At 34.3% G+C, this 16,355-nt stretch overlaps 1 protein-coding gene across 1 annotated transcript; it reads right to left on the bottom strand.

Moving 5' to 3' along the window:
- Positions 1–2,321: 2,321 nt before the first annotated feature.
- edn2 (endothelin 2) lies at positions 2,322–5,244 on the bottom strand. The gene is made up of 5 exons (XM_081375665.1): positions 5,075–5,244; positions 4,048–4,201; positions 3,672–3,785; positions 3,063–3,155; positions 2,322–2,959 (listed from the first exon to the last, which is right to left on the bottom strand). The coding sequence occupies exons 1-5, from the start codon at positions 5,133–5,135 to the stop codon at positions 2,872–2,874; spliced, it is 510 nt and encodes a 169-aa protein (XP_081231791.1). The 5' UTR covers positions 5,136–5,244; the 3' UTR covers positions 2,322–2,871.
- Positions 5,245–16,355: the final 11,111 nt, after the last annotated feature.

Raw genomic sequence — 16,355 nt, 5'->3', positions numbered from 1 at the left:
GCAAACAATAGATCCAGAAGAGATAATATTTCCTCTAAATGAATGCATGCTAACCTGCAGACAAACATGCACTTGCATCCACTGCTAATGGCCTAAGCAACACTGAAAATCTTAAAGAACACAAAGGAAAATATTAAAACAAAGCACACAGTGTTATGACAACCACAACAATTTAGTCGTAATCAGTTTCCGTCCTTGCCACATAGGTTCCTCTCAAAGAGTGTTTTTCCACTGTTTTTCCATTTTTTCCCTAGTTCGTTAACTACACATCTGAAGGAATGCGGCGGGAATGTGCAGACAGCATCCTGTTTTTTCTTACACTTAGTCAGCTGTTTACTCTCAAAGAACTGTGTGAGCACAAGATGCTTTCATCTCCGCTAAAGAAAGAAAGAGGAGATGAGGAGAAAATTGGTTTCAGTCTTGTAGTTATGGCCTAGTACATAAGGGTCTAAAATTCTCTACTTAAATTTGCTGTATTGAAATATTATCAAGATTGAAAAGCTCTTACTAAAAACACTATGCTGAAGACATGTTGGTTACTACAGCTGTCAATTTACCAGTTATAGGGGTATTATAATTAAACTTTGTAAAAAATATGTATACAAATATTAACACAATTAATCACGCCCTGACATTTCATAAAAATGAATTTTCCTAGATCTGTCCTTTCAATAATTTATTTGTCTGTCACAATAGTGTAATAATCTTTTAATTGTTGCATCTTTTTCATTTTTATTTTCAGCAAAATTGCATTGTATTTAAATGTGGTTCATTTAATTAATTATGCAGCACTTAATGTCCCATACACAAAAGAAATATATTGAAATATATTTTTGACACTTTAAAATATATTTGGCATATATTCCAAATACATTGAAATATATTTGCATTGTTGTTCACTTATATTTATATTTAACTAAAATATATTTATTGGGCCAATTTTGAATACTTGCATATATTCCAAAATATATATTCTGAAAATATTTTTAAAATATATTTCTTTTGTGTATGGGGTAACTGACCTAATACAAAAATCAATTGAAAACTCAATTACATTACTCCATAGTAACCCATAGTGATTATGTAAGGAATTTCAAACATTTTACTTAATTTTTTTTACATAAGCCAAATTCTACAGATCAACCCACATAATGATACTCTTACATTATGGAATACCTTAAATGTTCCTTGGAATTTCAAAACGGCAAGTATTGAGTAAACATTCGGGTAGCTGGGGTGGTAGACAAAGAGACTGCACAAGATAAAGATAAAATACCGTCTCAGAAGACTGTCAAACTCTGCTTAAAAAAGAAATAACACAAATGTTTTTAGTCTCACCTCACCCATATAGCTAACATCTCTTCTGACCTTTAAAATATGTATGTTGCGTACCTGTTTGAATGCACATGTGGAATTCTCAGTACTCCAAAGTTCTGCATGAACATTTTTCAAGGATATCTTAAAGCATCAGCCACAGATATGACGCTGACATTACAATAAAATATCTCACATGGTTTCTCATTTAGTTGACATATAAAGGGTTGCATAAAATGCCCTTTTTCATTTAAAAGTTGCGTGTTTCATAAATGTACCCTGTTTTTGTGGTTTGTAAAGTGTGATGTATATGAGAAGATGGATTTACAGTATATTGTGGAGGAATTTAATGTTTAACAAGGAGTGTAATGTGATATTTTACTCATCTGGACGTGATCCAATGACCGTGCAATACAGAAAATTGCCATAAGTCAATAAAGATTTCTGTGTTATTTGATAGCAGATTGTTTGTTTATTAATAGAAACAATGATACAAAAAATAGATTTCATTGAATAAGTTAAATAAATAAACTGACTTCTGGATGTAAGCAATTCAAGTTTAAACATTCAAGTATCTGTGAATAAGGAAGAAAACAAGAACAGGTGCAGGATAATTAAATGGATTACAATAGTCAGAACTCTGTATGTATAAATAATAATAGTCATTAATAGGTTCCATTTAATTCAGGGTATTTTGAGACAGTAATGGGAACTCTACATACAGTAGCACTAAAGTCTTTTACACAATGGACCCAGCAGACAGTAGAAGCTGGTTTGCAATGTAGGAAAACAATAACAGCATTTTTTGGCAAGTGTTGAGCTATTGAAACTTGCTGGTATCTGAACAATAAAAACACCCAACTGAAAGTATGCAATAAATACTTCCGCCTTCACTGAAGGGGGGGAAAAAAAGAGTAAAAATGGAGGGAAGGAAAAGTCGTAAAAAGGAAAACAGATAAACATTCCTCACGGCAACAGCTTTTTTCTGGTCATTTTTTTTTTTTTTTCATTTAGACACTTTCTTGAGCAGTTGTTCATAGAAAGCATCAGACACATTCATTTTCCAAATAAAATTTTAATAAATATATAAATAAATAAATAATATAATATAGTTAAGCTCTGATACAGAGAAAAACTCTAATAAATAAAGGATATTAAAATAAAACATTAATAAAAAATAGTCCTTCAGTCTGAGGGTAAAGGGTTTTTATGTTTGTATATCTATATATATATTTTGTCTTTTCAAGAAGGATCCCACCGTAACTTCCTGCAAAAATGTTTGCAGTATTTCAGCGATTTTTCAGATTTCAGCTCACTCATGTGCAAATGTCACAATTTTACTGGTGCAGAAGGTGATCTGTTCTTCTTTTCACCACCTAAATCATCCTTGTACTCTGGCGAACAAACGTTTCTGCTCCACCTCAACTGAAGAAACTTTCAGTTCTATCTTGAATTCAGAGCATCCCCCATGTTTGCCCCCTCTCCTCACAAGGCACATCCTCTTCATCCAGGATTGGTTTTGTTCAAATGCTCACACGACCGTCGTTTCATCTCTCTCTAACTGATCAAGAGATTCCTGGCTCTGGATTTTTTGGGGGGTGTAGCAGATCGTGACGCTGTCATGAGGTTGTCTTTAACCACCTTCCTGTAAATGGAAATGAAACATTGTTTAGCCCCAAAGCATGATATTTTGTGTTCATTGAAGCAAAAGCATGTGCTAATAGTGCTTATGTTGATGGCAAATTTACCTGAGAGTTGACAGTAGATGATCACTGCTTTTGCCCATGTAATTTGACTGGTCACCAAGTTGGGTCGCAATCTCCATATCTGGATTTTCTGAACTGCAGATAAAATTTGAGAATAAGGTCACACACTAAATTCACCAGTTAACAGTTTGATCATTCAAATGTGTCCATATTTTGACTGGCAATGCTATTGTATAAAGTTTGCTTTGTATTTATATATATATATAAAATAAAAGATTTCAACTTTTTTCCAGTGGCTTGCTCTGGCATCCAAATCCAAATGTCTCTCCCAAATACAAACAGACAAATACAGACATTAGCTAATGCCGTCCTTGAACAACCACAGGACTGTTCTGATAAAAATAAACTTAAAAAAATAGTTGTCCTTTTATTTTGGGACCTGCATGACTCATTACTACTTTAGTCATTAGATGGTTTCTTTTTCACTCCCTTATTTCCTTTTATCTCAAAAAAGGGATTCATATCAGAGCTCGGTAAATCCTCCCACACAAACTGCCCTGATCTCCGCAGGTCACACACGACTGCCTACGGCATCCGCGTCAGACAAAATGACACGTATCTATCTGATTTCATCTTCAGGGTGGAGCTCACCTGGTGTGACAGAAACTGGAGCAGGTACGATCAGTGGGATTCGCACATTCACAACGGCCAGTGGAACGCCGGCGACGGGAAAGAGAACTTCCCAGACCAAAAGGGGTTATCTTACTGTAGTGAGATGAGAAGAAGAGAATTAGCAGATAATTCATTCAAATGCACACGAGATGTTATAAATTTGCGTATTTCAGTGTCTACATGTTATTAAAATGACATATTCTGGACCTAATTTAGCACTGGGACCTATTTTGGGGTTTTACAATGAGAAGAAAAGCTTTTGTTAATTTAAGTGAATTCAACTGGTGTCTTTTTGAAAATTATCAAGTACCTCATTCCCTAAACTCATGCTATTTTATCTTATATACACACTCACCTTGGTGTGTTGACCCAGATGATGTCCAAATGGCAGAAATAGATGCACTCGTCGTCCAACCAACTGCTACAGGAGCAGCGCTTGGTGCGAACCCGTTTGAGAGCAGGTGGATTGCTAGAAGCTTCAGACTTTTCAGATAGTGGATATCCAAACCCTAGAAAACACACAGAATCTTTTTAGAAACATTCACAAATGGATTTCTGGTAACCTAAAATATATGGTAATCTCTAAATCTACTGATTTTTACATGACCGAATCAACCTGTATACATACCAACAAAAATACAGATCAGATTCAGTTGCACAATATTTCATACACTCTTAAAAAAAAAAAAAATATATATATATATATATATATATATATATATATATATATATATATATATATATATATATATATTTTTTTTTTTTTTTTTTTTACTGTAATGCCATAGAAGAACCATTTTTGGTTCCACACGGAACCTTTCAGAAAATATTTTCTTAGTGTGAAATAGCATTTTAATAATCTAGAGAACCTTTTTCCACTATAAAGAACCTTTTGTGGAATGGAAAGTTTCCGTGGATGTTCCCATCGATGCCATGATGTATTATTCTATATTAGATCAATTACATGGAAAGAATTCATTTCCATGTAATCTGATAAATGCACAAATTCTAGTATGTAAATGCGGTATAAAATCATTACTCTATATAGATATGACACGGAGTACTGACAGCTGCACTTATCTGTAAAGATAATAAGACAATCATTTTCTTTGTGTGTTATGTTTTGGCAGTAGGGTCACAAGTACAAGAGAATACACTGACATATATGACAATTTAATCATAACATCTGATTAGTGGAGACCTTTTCTCAATTCCAAAATCTGAGATGAAAAATCTCCATCTAAGCTCCATAAAATCGCATTGCTGTCAAGATAAAACAACTGAAACGTCTAATTAATCTAACCTTTTTGAAACCGAAAGTGCACAGCTCATACTTTTGTGACTTTTGAATCTTCTTCTTTAAAAAGGTAGAAGTATCTTACCTTGCTGCAGCACACATAGTGCAACTGAGACAAAGACAGCAATCCGCAGTGAGAGAGCCATTGTAGTTTCTCAAGAGTTTAACACGTCTGTTAAATCCAGTTGAGTGTTGATGTTCAGTCAGTGTCTGCAGTCCACAGTGCTCAAGAGAGAGACTGACAGGTGCTTGTGTTCAACTCAACCTGCCCGCCTTCCATTTATCCTGCCGAACGCTCCTCCCCATTGACTGTTCCACTGATTTCAGTTTTCCTGCCTCCTGATTGGTTCAAGGCATGTATGATATGGGGGGGGGGGGGGGGGAAGAAAGGTATGGAACAGGGAGTGATGTCATTAACTCCCCCTGGATAAGTCAGTGTCACAGAAACAGGAAACCTTTTTTTGTTTTGTTTTTTCGCAGGGGGAGCCCACGTGCTGTCATCATCAGAGGAGATAGCATTTAACGGGCATGTTTTGCATGTGTCCAGGGATACATTCCACATTAGTGCAGAAAACCCCTGGAGGAAAAAGCAGGACTGATAGTGCATGTCCAGGATATCCAGTCCAGGACCACAGATTATTCATATGTCATGGCATAATAAGATTGGTTAGATATCCTCACAGGTTAGGGTGTATTTCTTGATTCTATAACATTAATTATATAGAGTAAAAACAGTAATATTGTAAAGTAACAATATTACTGTGTGAGTGTGTGTGTGTGTAATCTGAGCAATGACATTTTCCTTATTAAATTTGTTTTGCAATTATCTTTTACTGTATACACACATTTTATATAGCATATAAAAGCTCATAACTCATAATGTGACACTGAGAGTTGACTCTTTTGGTAACACTATTTCGATAGTCCACTTTAGACATTCTATAACTATAAGTAACTTTGCAACTACATGTCAACTAACTGTCAGTATTAGTAGACTGTCTGCTTAATATTTGCTAACACTTTATTTTGTTGGTCCCCCAACAGACATTCTACTGACTATACTGTAAGTAACTTGGCAACTACAAGTCAACTTATTCTCCTAACCTGAACCCTAGCTAACACCTAACCATAACAGTCTACTACTAATACTCTAAGGAGAGCTAGTTGACATGTAGTTGAAAAGTTACTTATAGTTAGTAAAATGTCTAAAGTGGACTATCAAAATAAAGTGGAACCACTCTTTTTTCCCTACCTTATATATTTGACCACAGGGACCACAGGGAAAATTACATAACATTCAGGAAATATGCAAATTAAACACGAAACCCCATCAGTGGAGGTCAGGAGAGCATCATTTGTCTGTCATTAATCCTATCAGCACACTCCTGTTAACAAATGTCACTGATTCATATATGCAAAATATTCTGACCTGAAGGAAGACATTTTATTAAACACAGGAAATGTACACATGTCCTCTAGCTGCTCTTCCAGCATTGAGTTCAATTCTTTTCCATATTTTGCCGATATAAAATAATTAATGATAATGGTAATGGCAGAGAAAACCTGATCTTTTTTTCTAACAGAATATAACTAAAGCATTTATTTATTTAGAGAGTTGGTTACTTTGTTGGTTATTAGAATTAAAATGCATGATACGCAATTAAAAAATAAATGAAAAAAAAAATTCTGCAATAATTGTTATGTGATGTTAAATATGGGTTGAAGAATATTGCATGGTAATTTATACAGCAACTGCCCTACAAAACAAAAATGTTCCTCCTATAAACTGGACAAATATTAAACAGTCAGGAGTCACTGCAGGGGGGCAGGAAATGCCAGAGTGATGTCACAATCTACCAAACAATGGCACCTCACAGATTATTTGTCCTGTTGGAAATGTGGAGGTCAAGAAGATACAACAATAACTAAAAGATGTTTGTTAAGTCTCCCATCATTTTTGAAGATCATAAACCATCTTGTATCATTACATGTTGCTATTTCCCCAATCAAATATTGCATACATGTCAGATTTATGAACTAAGAGCTTAAAGTCATAAGAATATGATTAATTGTGTTGTATAGCATTTATAAAACATTTTTTCTTAGACAGATTGTTGTGCTTGATAAGTTAATGATTGCTCAGTACACTCACACTACACCTCAGACTTACTCTCTGTTTTTCTGTCTCAGTTTCTACAGTCACAATCTAACAATGTCGCTTTATCCATTTCCTCTTCCACTTAACGTGGTGGCTTGTTGAAGGAATGTGGCGCTATTGCTCAGACAAACACAAAACAACTGAAAGCGCCTGTGGAATTCATTCAGAAGCTCTCAGGAATGCACTGCTCCTCTGCACTTTGACACCTTATGCTCCATAAGACTTTCCTGACCAAAACTGGGAGAGAGAGAGAGAGAGAGAGAGAGAGAGAGAGAGAGAGAGAGAGAGAGAGAGAGAGAGAGAGAGAGAGAGAGAGAGAGAGAGAGAGAGAGAGAGAGAGAGAGAGAGAGAGAGAGAGAGAGAGAGAGAGAGCAGAAAATATGACATGCAAAATTGTTAAACAATGCAGGAATAGTGATGTCATTGTTGAAACTTAGCTTTGGAATTGTGAAGTGTGCCATTCCACATAGACCCCTTTTAAGACATCACATACAGTATCAGTGACATATTAAAGGTATAGTTCACCCTTCACATGAAAATTGAGTCATAATTTTCTTCCATGGAAAACAAGCTGGTAAGTCCCGCCCCTTCGTCTAATCCCCCTGGACCTCTAGGTTGAAAAATCGTCAATGCAAGTGAATGGGAGAAAATAATTATTTTCTGGTCCCATTTGAATTGTGCCATGAATGTGAACATATGTTGTCTGTGAATTTTTTATATAATTTTTCGTTTAAAGAATGCTACAATTTAGCGGGTAGAAGTTTGATACGGTTAGACTTTGTGTGAGAGCACTTTGTGGACTACAACTCTTCGCTGCTTTAGACGCGTTTGAAACGTCACCACCACTCGCACACGGACACTAGCTCACGGATCCCGCTAAACATGGCTGTGTCTTTGGTGCACTTCACTGCCTTCTTTCAGGGAGAGGACAAAATCGTTGAGGTTGGCGAAAACCACGGGTAAGTCAACTTTATGGGGTGACGTCACATAGGCGACATGTAGTCTTTCTCGTTATGTCTTTTCCTGCTAGCTGAAGAATCATACCATATACTGTCAAACTCGTAACATGAAAAATTATATAAAAAATTCACAGACAACATATGTTCACATTCATGGCACAATTCAAATTGGACCAGAAAATAATTATTTTCTCCCATTCACTTGCATTGACGATTTTTCAACCTAGAGGTCCACTTGGGGTTTTGCAGATGGGCAGGACTTACCAGCTCTATACCTCTAAAATAAATTGGTTTCCAATTGACCCTTTGCATGGAGTTTGATTGACAGGCGGTCTGACCAATCATAATCCGCCATCCGCCATTTTTGTCCGACAAAGCAGTCAGGAGAGTTAGTAGATTAACGTCGTTGGAGGATTTGAACTTGAAAAACGGAGTGTAGTGATGTCTTTCCGCAGTTAAAACAACATTCCTTCTTATGTTCATTCACGTTTATTTGATGCTACAAATTAACTAGAAGGAAGATGATCTAGAAAGATGATAGGTTCACGTGCAGCTTTAACTGAGGCTGTAGGCTACACCGATCTGTCAGACACATTAAAGAGCCACAAAACGATATTTATTGTTTAAATTTCTTTAAAAACATGACCAAATTTGAAAGTTGAGACTTTGTTTATTCAAAATTAAGTTCCATGTCCTGTCTGTCATCACGCTATCAGTGTCCTCTTTGCTCCGCAATGTATTTTTCACTGCGTGAGAACATGTTGGTGTGTGGCGTGAGAGCGGCGTGGCTTGTCGGACATAGCAACAGTAACTAAAGGTGGCGGGTCTTTGCGAACGGGGTCAATTGGGGTTCTTTTGCACCCCACTGACTTTCATTAAATTGACAAAAAGACTAAATGACTTTGTTTGACTTTATCACCGAATAAAGATTTGGAATAATCTAAAGTAGTAAATGATGACAGAATTTTTATTTGACTGAACTATCCCTTGTGAAAAATAAGTGTTCTTAATTGCAGCCTCTTCATTGTGCACTTGTAGTGTACTTAAAATTTTAAAAGTTTTTTTTTTTTTGAAAACTATACTTGCAGATAACACTTTCAAGAATTGCACTTGTAATAGTGTTAATTTAAAATATTTACTTAAAGTACATTTTAAATTATTATGTTGTCATGTTGACTATGACTAACATACTAAAGCGCAAAGTACTTGTTTATAATTTTAGCTGTAGTGTTTTATCCAATATTACATTTAAAGTTATTATATTTTTAACTGACTAAGTTGCAACTTCACCATTATCTGTAATTTAAAGTTTTGATAGAAATGAAGTTGATGTTGTAGTTTACCGTAAATGCTTGTCAGTACATCTTAACCACATTTAAAAAATAAGAGGCTAAATATGAAATTACATATTCATATCTAAGTCCTTTTTAAATGGATAGTTCACCCAAAAATGAAAAATAGCCCATGATTTACTCACCCTGAAGCCATAGGTGTATGACATTCTTCTTTCAGACGAATACAATCAGAGTTATGTCGGAAGCTATTTTAGTCTATAAAGTTTTAAATATGGATTTACCTTTACCCTTCACTTCAGAAGCCCTTTATTAACTCCCCAGAGCCGTGTGGAGCACTTTAATCATGGATAGATGCACTTTGATGGACTTCCAAAATCATATACCCATTCACTCCCATTATAAAGCTTGGAAGAGCCAGGACATTTTTTAATATTACTTCGATTGTATTCATCTGAAAGAAGAATGTCATATACACCTAGGATGGCTTCAGGGTGAGTAAATCGTGTGCCAATTTTCATTTTTGGGTGAACTATCCCTTTAAGTGAGTCATTAAAGCACTCTTAAGTTCAGCTAGTTGCATTTAAACTGAAATCATTACAGTATACAATTAAAGAAGTAGTTTTTAAATAAATAAATACTGTTTTTTCACAAGGGATCCCTTTACAAATCCCTTTTACAGAAATGTTAAAAAGAAATGTTTACAAAAAATTAAGATTGTTGTGGGAGGTATAGGCCTATGAGTAACAGCTATGCTATTAATCTAGGTGTTTTAAAACACACCTTCAAAATTGTAAAATTCATCCTTATCACAGGCTAACTGAAGGTATGATCGCTTTGATGTTTATGCCCCCAGTAACAGAGGTGTTTGAGGAATTCCAAACAATGACAAATGGAATCACTTTCTTGGAATCCTGCCTGAGATGATCCATTATCTTTGACCAATGACTATGAAGGCAATGACGGTAGAGGATAGGGTAGACACACACACACACACACGTCCATTTGCGTTTCCTGTACATTCCTCTGGTGTGAGCTATTAGCCTACAGTACCTGCATCACAGTAAAGAACGCAAACATTTCATAATCTGCGTCTGGAAATCAAGCACCATACGGGCCTGACTGAAAAACCCTCACTGTCTTATTGAAACATACATATTTTAAATAAACATCAGTAAACAAATGTCAATGCTAATAGTAACCAATGGTTGCTGAGCTCTATCTATACTCTCTCTGTGTGTGTGTGTGTGTGTGTGTGTGTGTGTGTGTGTTGTGGTTCAGGTAAACCCTACATTATGGGGACAAATTGTCTCCATGAAGATGGCAATCTCCGAAATCCTTGTCCTTGTGGTGACTTTTTTTTTGGTCCCCATTTGGAAAACAGCTTATAAATCTTACCGTTAGAGCATATAGAGTTTGTACAGTATAAAAATCATTATGTCTGTATTCCGTGTATACAATATAGGCTACTGTTATAGGATTATTTTGTAATTATTTTTAATTGAAAAATGGATAAGTAGATAGTTTAGTAAGATAATTTAGTTCGTTTATCTGTACTGTACTATGTAGAGTATATTTAGCTATCGATAACACTTTGTCAACATGTTGACTTTAAGCATGAGAACCTTTTAGCGCATTTACAGCTCCCTCTAGTGACGAACTGAGAGTAGACACTCCATTTATTACATTAGCATTCTCAGTTCCTTAAGAAAAAAGAACGCTAATGAATGAGTGAAAAAGTAAAATAATAGTTATTAATGAAGCCTGATGTTCTAATATAAATACAGGGAGGCTGGGGTCATGTTGAGGCATGATATCACACTTTATGGGATAAGTTTTAATTTTTCAGCATTTATAAATATATTCTTAAATAATATATAAATTCTAGGCTATAAAACACGTGACGGTACAATTTGACAACTTTAGTGTGGTTTTATTGTGTGCACTTGTTTTTCAACAGCTATGACAATAATTATAAATATGATGATATTGTGATATAACTTTGTTAGTAAAATTCATTTAAAAAAACTGAACAACAATTCAATCAACCACGGAGCCATTCATAAAGCATGATATAAAGAATCAAAGTACATTATTTAGAAGTATGATCATGTGCCAGTAGGGGGCGTTATCACCAAAGTTCTATGGTATCCTCTGAGCATATTCATAAGGTCACACACTATACTGCCTTCAAGTGGAGTCAACAATATCATTATTTTAAGGTTAATGACACTCTGCTGAAATATGCTGGTGTTATACAGGAACCTATGCTCTCCCATCTACCTTAAACACCAAGCCATTCCACTAGCTGAGACAATTTTCTAGAGCTACTCTATCCAGAAATGATAGAATATTGCTGTACATTGAACTTACCCTTGTGAAAAAAGAAGTCAACTTTAACATACTTTTAAAAAGAGTATTTATTACAGCTATAATATACTTTAAGGAATATATACTAAAGAATACTTAAATACTAAAGAATGCAATGTTTTCAGACTGCATAATTGTTAATGTGAAATGAAATGAAAATGTGGTTAAAATTATTGTCAATATCAATTCAATTCAATTTAAATGTTTGTAAATTATTATACTGTATAAATGCAATCAGTTCAAATTAAAAGTGCTTTTTAAAGCCTTAAAGTGCATTTAAATAAGACTTAAGTACTTAACATCTTTATTTGCCATTTCATAATTACTTGTAAATTAATTATTTGGTTAAAGTGTACTGCCAAATTACAAGCTTAAACTAAAATATGCTTTTATGTAATTTATACTGAAACCTATAAAGTATTTAAAAAATGTGTAATTACAGATTAATAATGAAGTGACAATCTAGTACATTATATTATACGATACATTAACTTATTACAAAGTAACATGCAGTTTTTAAAGTGTTAAGTGTGTTAAAACAAAATCCTACCCTAAGTAACATTTAAGATTTGTGACTTGTAAGATTACACTACAAGTGTACAATTCAATAAAAAAAGTTTTCTGTTTTCAGTTGAAAACTGCGTAGTGTAAAATGAATCAATTAAAAACTTACTTAAGGATTAAGATTGGGGTTTGGTTTAGGGATAGTTGCATGTAATTATGCATTGTTTATAGTTATTACTACCGTAATTACATGTAACGTGTAACAAGTCGTCATCTTCATTTATATAGCGCTTTTAACAATATAGATTGTTTCAAAGCAGCTTTACAGTGATAACAGGAAATTACAGTAACAGAGATTGTTTTGGCTTTACAGAAGCTCTAGAATAAAGTTATTGTCCAGCTAAATTTAGTTTTGATTGATTGATTCACTTCTGTTGCAAAGATCATCAGTTATTAACTTAAGGGCCGCTAACACAACACCGTTAAACAGAAAACACTCAACGCGCTCCGGCCCGCTCATCCAGTGCCTGGTGGCTCGCAAACTTCAAAAACGCAAACCTGTGTAAACGCTGAGGAGTGGTGGGACGCTGTGGAAATGCTTGTGAAAACAAGGACACTGTAAAATAGTGTTACCAGATATAATGATTGTATTTAATTAAAATGACATCAGATTTTCATGAATATACATGAATATAAAAATGCTATTAATAGTTATCAGAATCCATACATTAACAATATCTTTGCATATAGTTTGAAATACAAGTATGACAGAACACATAATCATTTTGTGCATAGATTATCGAATAAATAAACATGGCCAAAGCAACAGCAGACTCTTGTAACATCATTTCATTTAAATTCATGTTACTCTTATATTTCTGATAATACTTTGTCCTGTCTGTAAGATTACACAAGAGATCTCCGTCTATCTGGATACATCACAACGGGAGGAACACCATACTGACATCTTCCCACATCTAAATAATCAACACCACAAGAACAACTGAACCATCAACCAGAGCTGCTCATCTTCTGGGTTTGACCATATTCTAGACTATTCACTAGAAATGCATGAGTGTTTAAAATGCTGGCCAAAAATATTCTACCGACCATCACATACAACAAAGAAAAACACATATACACTGCAATGCCATATAATATAGTATAAATGCATATAAAACATACATTTGTACAGTAGGATTTCTATTAAGATTTACAGTATAGGATATAGATATATTTTTAATGAGAGGATTTTTTTTTTCTTCAATGGTTCCATGCAGTAACACAATAAAATGTGAAAATGGGAGTTGAATTTTATTGGCACCTTATATATAATTTTGTTAAATATATGTAATAAATGTTCTCATTTTATTACACACTGATCACACACACACACATATTTGTGTGTTTGGTGTTTATGTAGAATGCAGATAAGAAAATATACATAGATCAGGAACATAATGTATCTACATAAGGTTAAACAAAGCAAAAATGACTCCAGTTATTCAGCAAAGTTTTAGTCCCAGTGACTTGAATCATGACCTGTGACATTTTCTGTGGTACACAGAAACTGACAGACCTATAAAAGGATAGTTCACCCAAAAATAAAGTTCTGTCATCATTTTCTCACCCTCATATCCAAACCGGCATGCAAAGCAGAATGTTTAAGCAACGAAAAGGCATCTTAAGTGATCCATACAACACATGCCCTTTAAACCATGCCACTGTCATGAACTGCATTTTTGTTTTACATTTTATGTTTCCTGAGGTGCACTTATAATGTTATTTTTACATTAAAAACTGTTATAATTTAGAAATATAAGGGCAATATAAGCAATATGATTTGAACGCTCTGTTTAAAGGGGCATGTCTCCCTTAAATCTTTAATGTAAACGCCCACTGCTGTGATTGGGTAACATGAAATAACAAAAAATGGTAACACTTTAAAATTAAGGTTCAATTTTTTCACTACATTAAAGTGAACTAACAATGAAAAAAAAAAAAAACCTCCGGAAGCATTTCTTGATCCTTGTTTATGCTAATTTCAGCATTAATGTATTAATTAAATTAAAAGTTGTGTCTGTTAAAATTAATTCATGGATGTGCAGTTACCATAACCTAACAATGAACTTGAACAATGAACAATGACTACTTTTTTTATTAACTAACATTAACAAAGATTAATAAATAATCTACCAAATGTATTGCTCGTTGTTTGTTAATAGTATTGAATGCTTCAACTAATGTTAAGTATTGAAACCTTACTGTAAATTGTTACTGGAATAAGTATGTGGAACTCTTTGGAAATTTTTTGAGTATACAGCTGCTGTTAGGGGAAAATCGAATTGCGATTTGCAATTTAAAATGTTAATTAAAAACAGGTTTGCTTTGCTTGTTTTTAAGGGATGCACAATTTGGCCAAGATTTTGTGATTATATAATAATAATAATAATTATTAAGTTAGAAGTAATTAATAAAAATTAGCATTAAGTAAAATTAGTGAATAAATCAAAATAAGAAATGTTATATTTCACTGTAAAATTTAAATGAGTGGGGGGAGTGGGGCAAGATGAGCCAGTGAGTAAGTTGACCCACCCCCTTTATCTTGGCAACCGTACACTTTTATTGTCATTTGACCATATTTTGGAACCACCCATCATTTCTAACAGACTGTGAAAAGGAGAAGCACACGGGAGCAGTGGAAGGCACCCATTTACTTTAAAAACTGTTTTTGGCTTGTCAAAGTAAAAATGTAGCATAACAGATGTGGCTGTTACATCAAAGCAAGTTTGTACAGGTCTAAAAATATTTATGATCCATATTGGTTGATTTAACAATGTCATTTAGCTAAAAAATAGTCTGAATTGGTAAGCTAGCTAGTTTTGCCCAAAATGGCAGCCATGGGGCAAAGTGAGTCAAATGTTGTGGGAGCCAGCGTTTTAACTTACCCCACCATAAGGCACTAGATCTACACTAAATCTCTGAAGTATAAACTGGTATAATTTCAATGTAATATTACACAAAATGGCTTAGTTTATACTTTTTCATTTATTTTTAGTTTGAGCTTATTTGATAGGAACAATGATAAGTACACCAAATCCTTCTCTGATAAGAACCAGAAGTTGCTTAATCATTAGGGATGCACCGATACCGATACCTGAAACTGAGCTCATGTAGGCCTACTCGTAGACTACTCGTTAAAATGCTCCGATATCAACAACAGCCATAAAAAAAAACAATTTTCGCCCCGTTTTTAGGTATAAAATTTCGTATAAATCAGAATCTGAATGATATATGAACAAACCCCTCTGTAAAAACTGTAAGAATATAGATAGGAATACAATTGGAAAGTTTGGTGGATGTAAGTGCTGCTGAAGTGGATACATCTGGCTCAGAGTATGAGAAAAAAAAAACATTTTGAGAAAACGGCCTTTAAAGATTTTATATTGTAAAAATGCATACTTTTTTAGCGGACACAGCTATTTATAGACACAACAGCGCGTGTTATTTGGATTAAAACTAAATCGTATATGTAAGTAAAACATGACCTGTTACACGATTGATGCATAATGGGTGGTTCCCTACATTATTACAGGACGTTTGCCGGTCAAGAAGTTCCATGAACGAAACATCCAAAGCGACCGCTCTGAAAACCAACGTCTTGAATACTGAATTGAATTGTCTTTCACGTCTTGCGCTTGTACGGACGAATTCACACTAGTTTATGCAGAAAGTAACAGAAGCTCATACAATGCATTTTAGCAGGCTTAATTAAGCATGAAAATAACTGAAAGAAATATATATATATTTGATGGACAAATTAAGCAAACTAATATGATTTATATTCTTTTGGTGTATCTACAATGTAATTGTGTAATACAATTAGAAATGTTAGAAATGCAGTGGAAATACAGGTATCGGTTTTCGGTATCGGTATCTGACTCATTCTGAAAAAGTGGTATTGGTGCATCCCTATATTAATCATATCTTTCCACCCGTAGTCCCTAATAGCCTAACATTGCAGAAAAACTACCATGCCAAGAACATTTTGTTTTGACTAAAATGTTTATTAGTTTCAGTGAC

This window comes from Scardinius erythrophthalmus (genome assembly GCF_964197995.2).
Source record: "Scardinius erythrophthalmus genome assembly, chromosome: 10".
NCBI classification, from domain to species: domain Eukaryota; kingdom Metazoa; phylum Chordata; class Actinopteri; order Cypriniformes; family Leuciscidae; genus Scardinius; species Scardinius erythrophthalmus.
The sequence above is the reverse complement of the archived record's forward strand: the minus strand, read 5'-3'. Positions and strand labels throughout refer to the sequence as shown.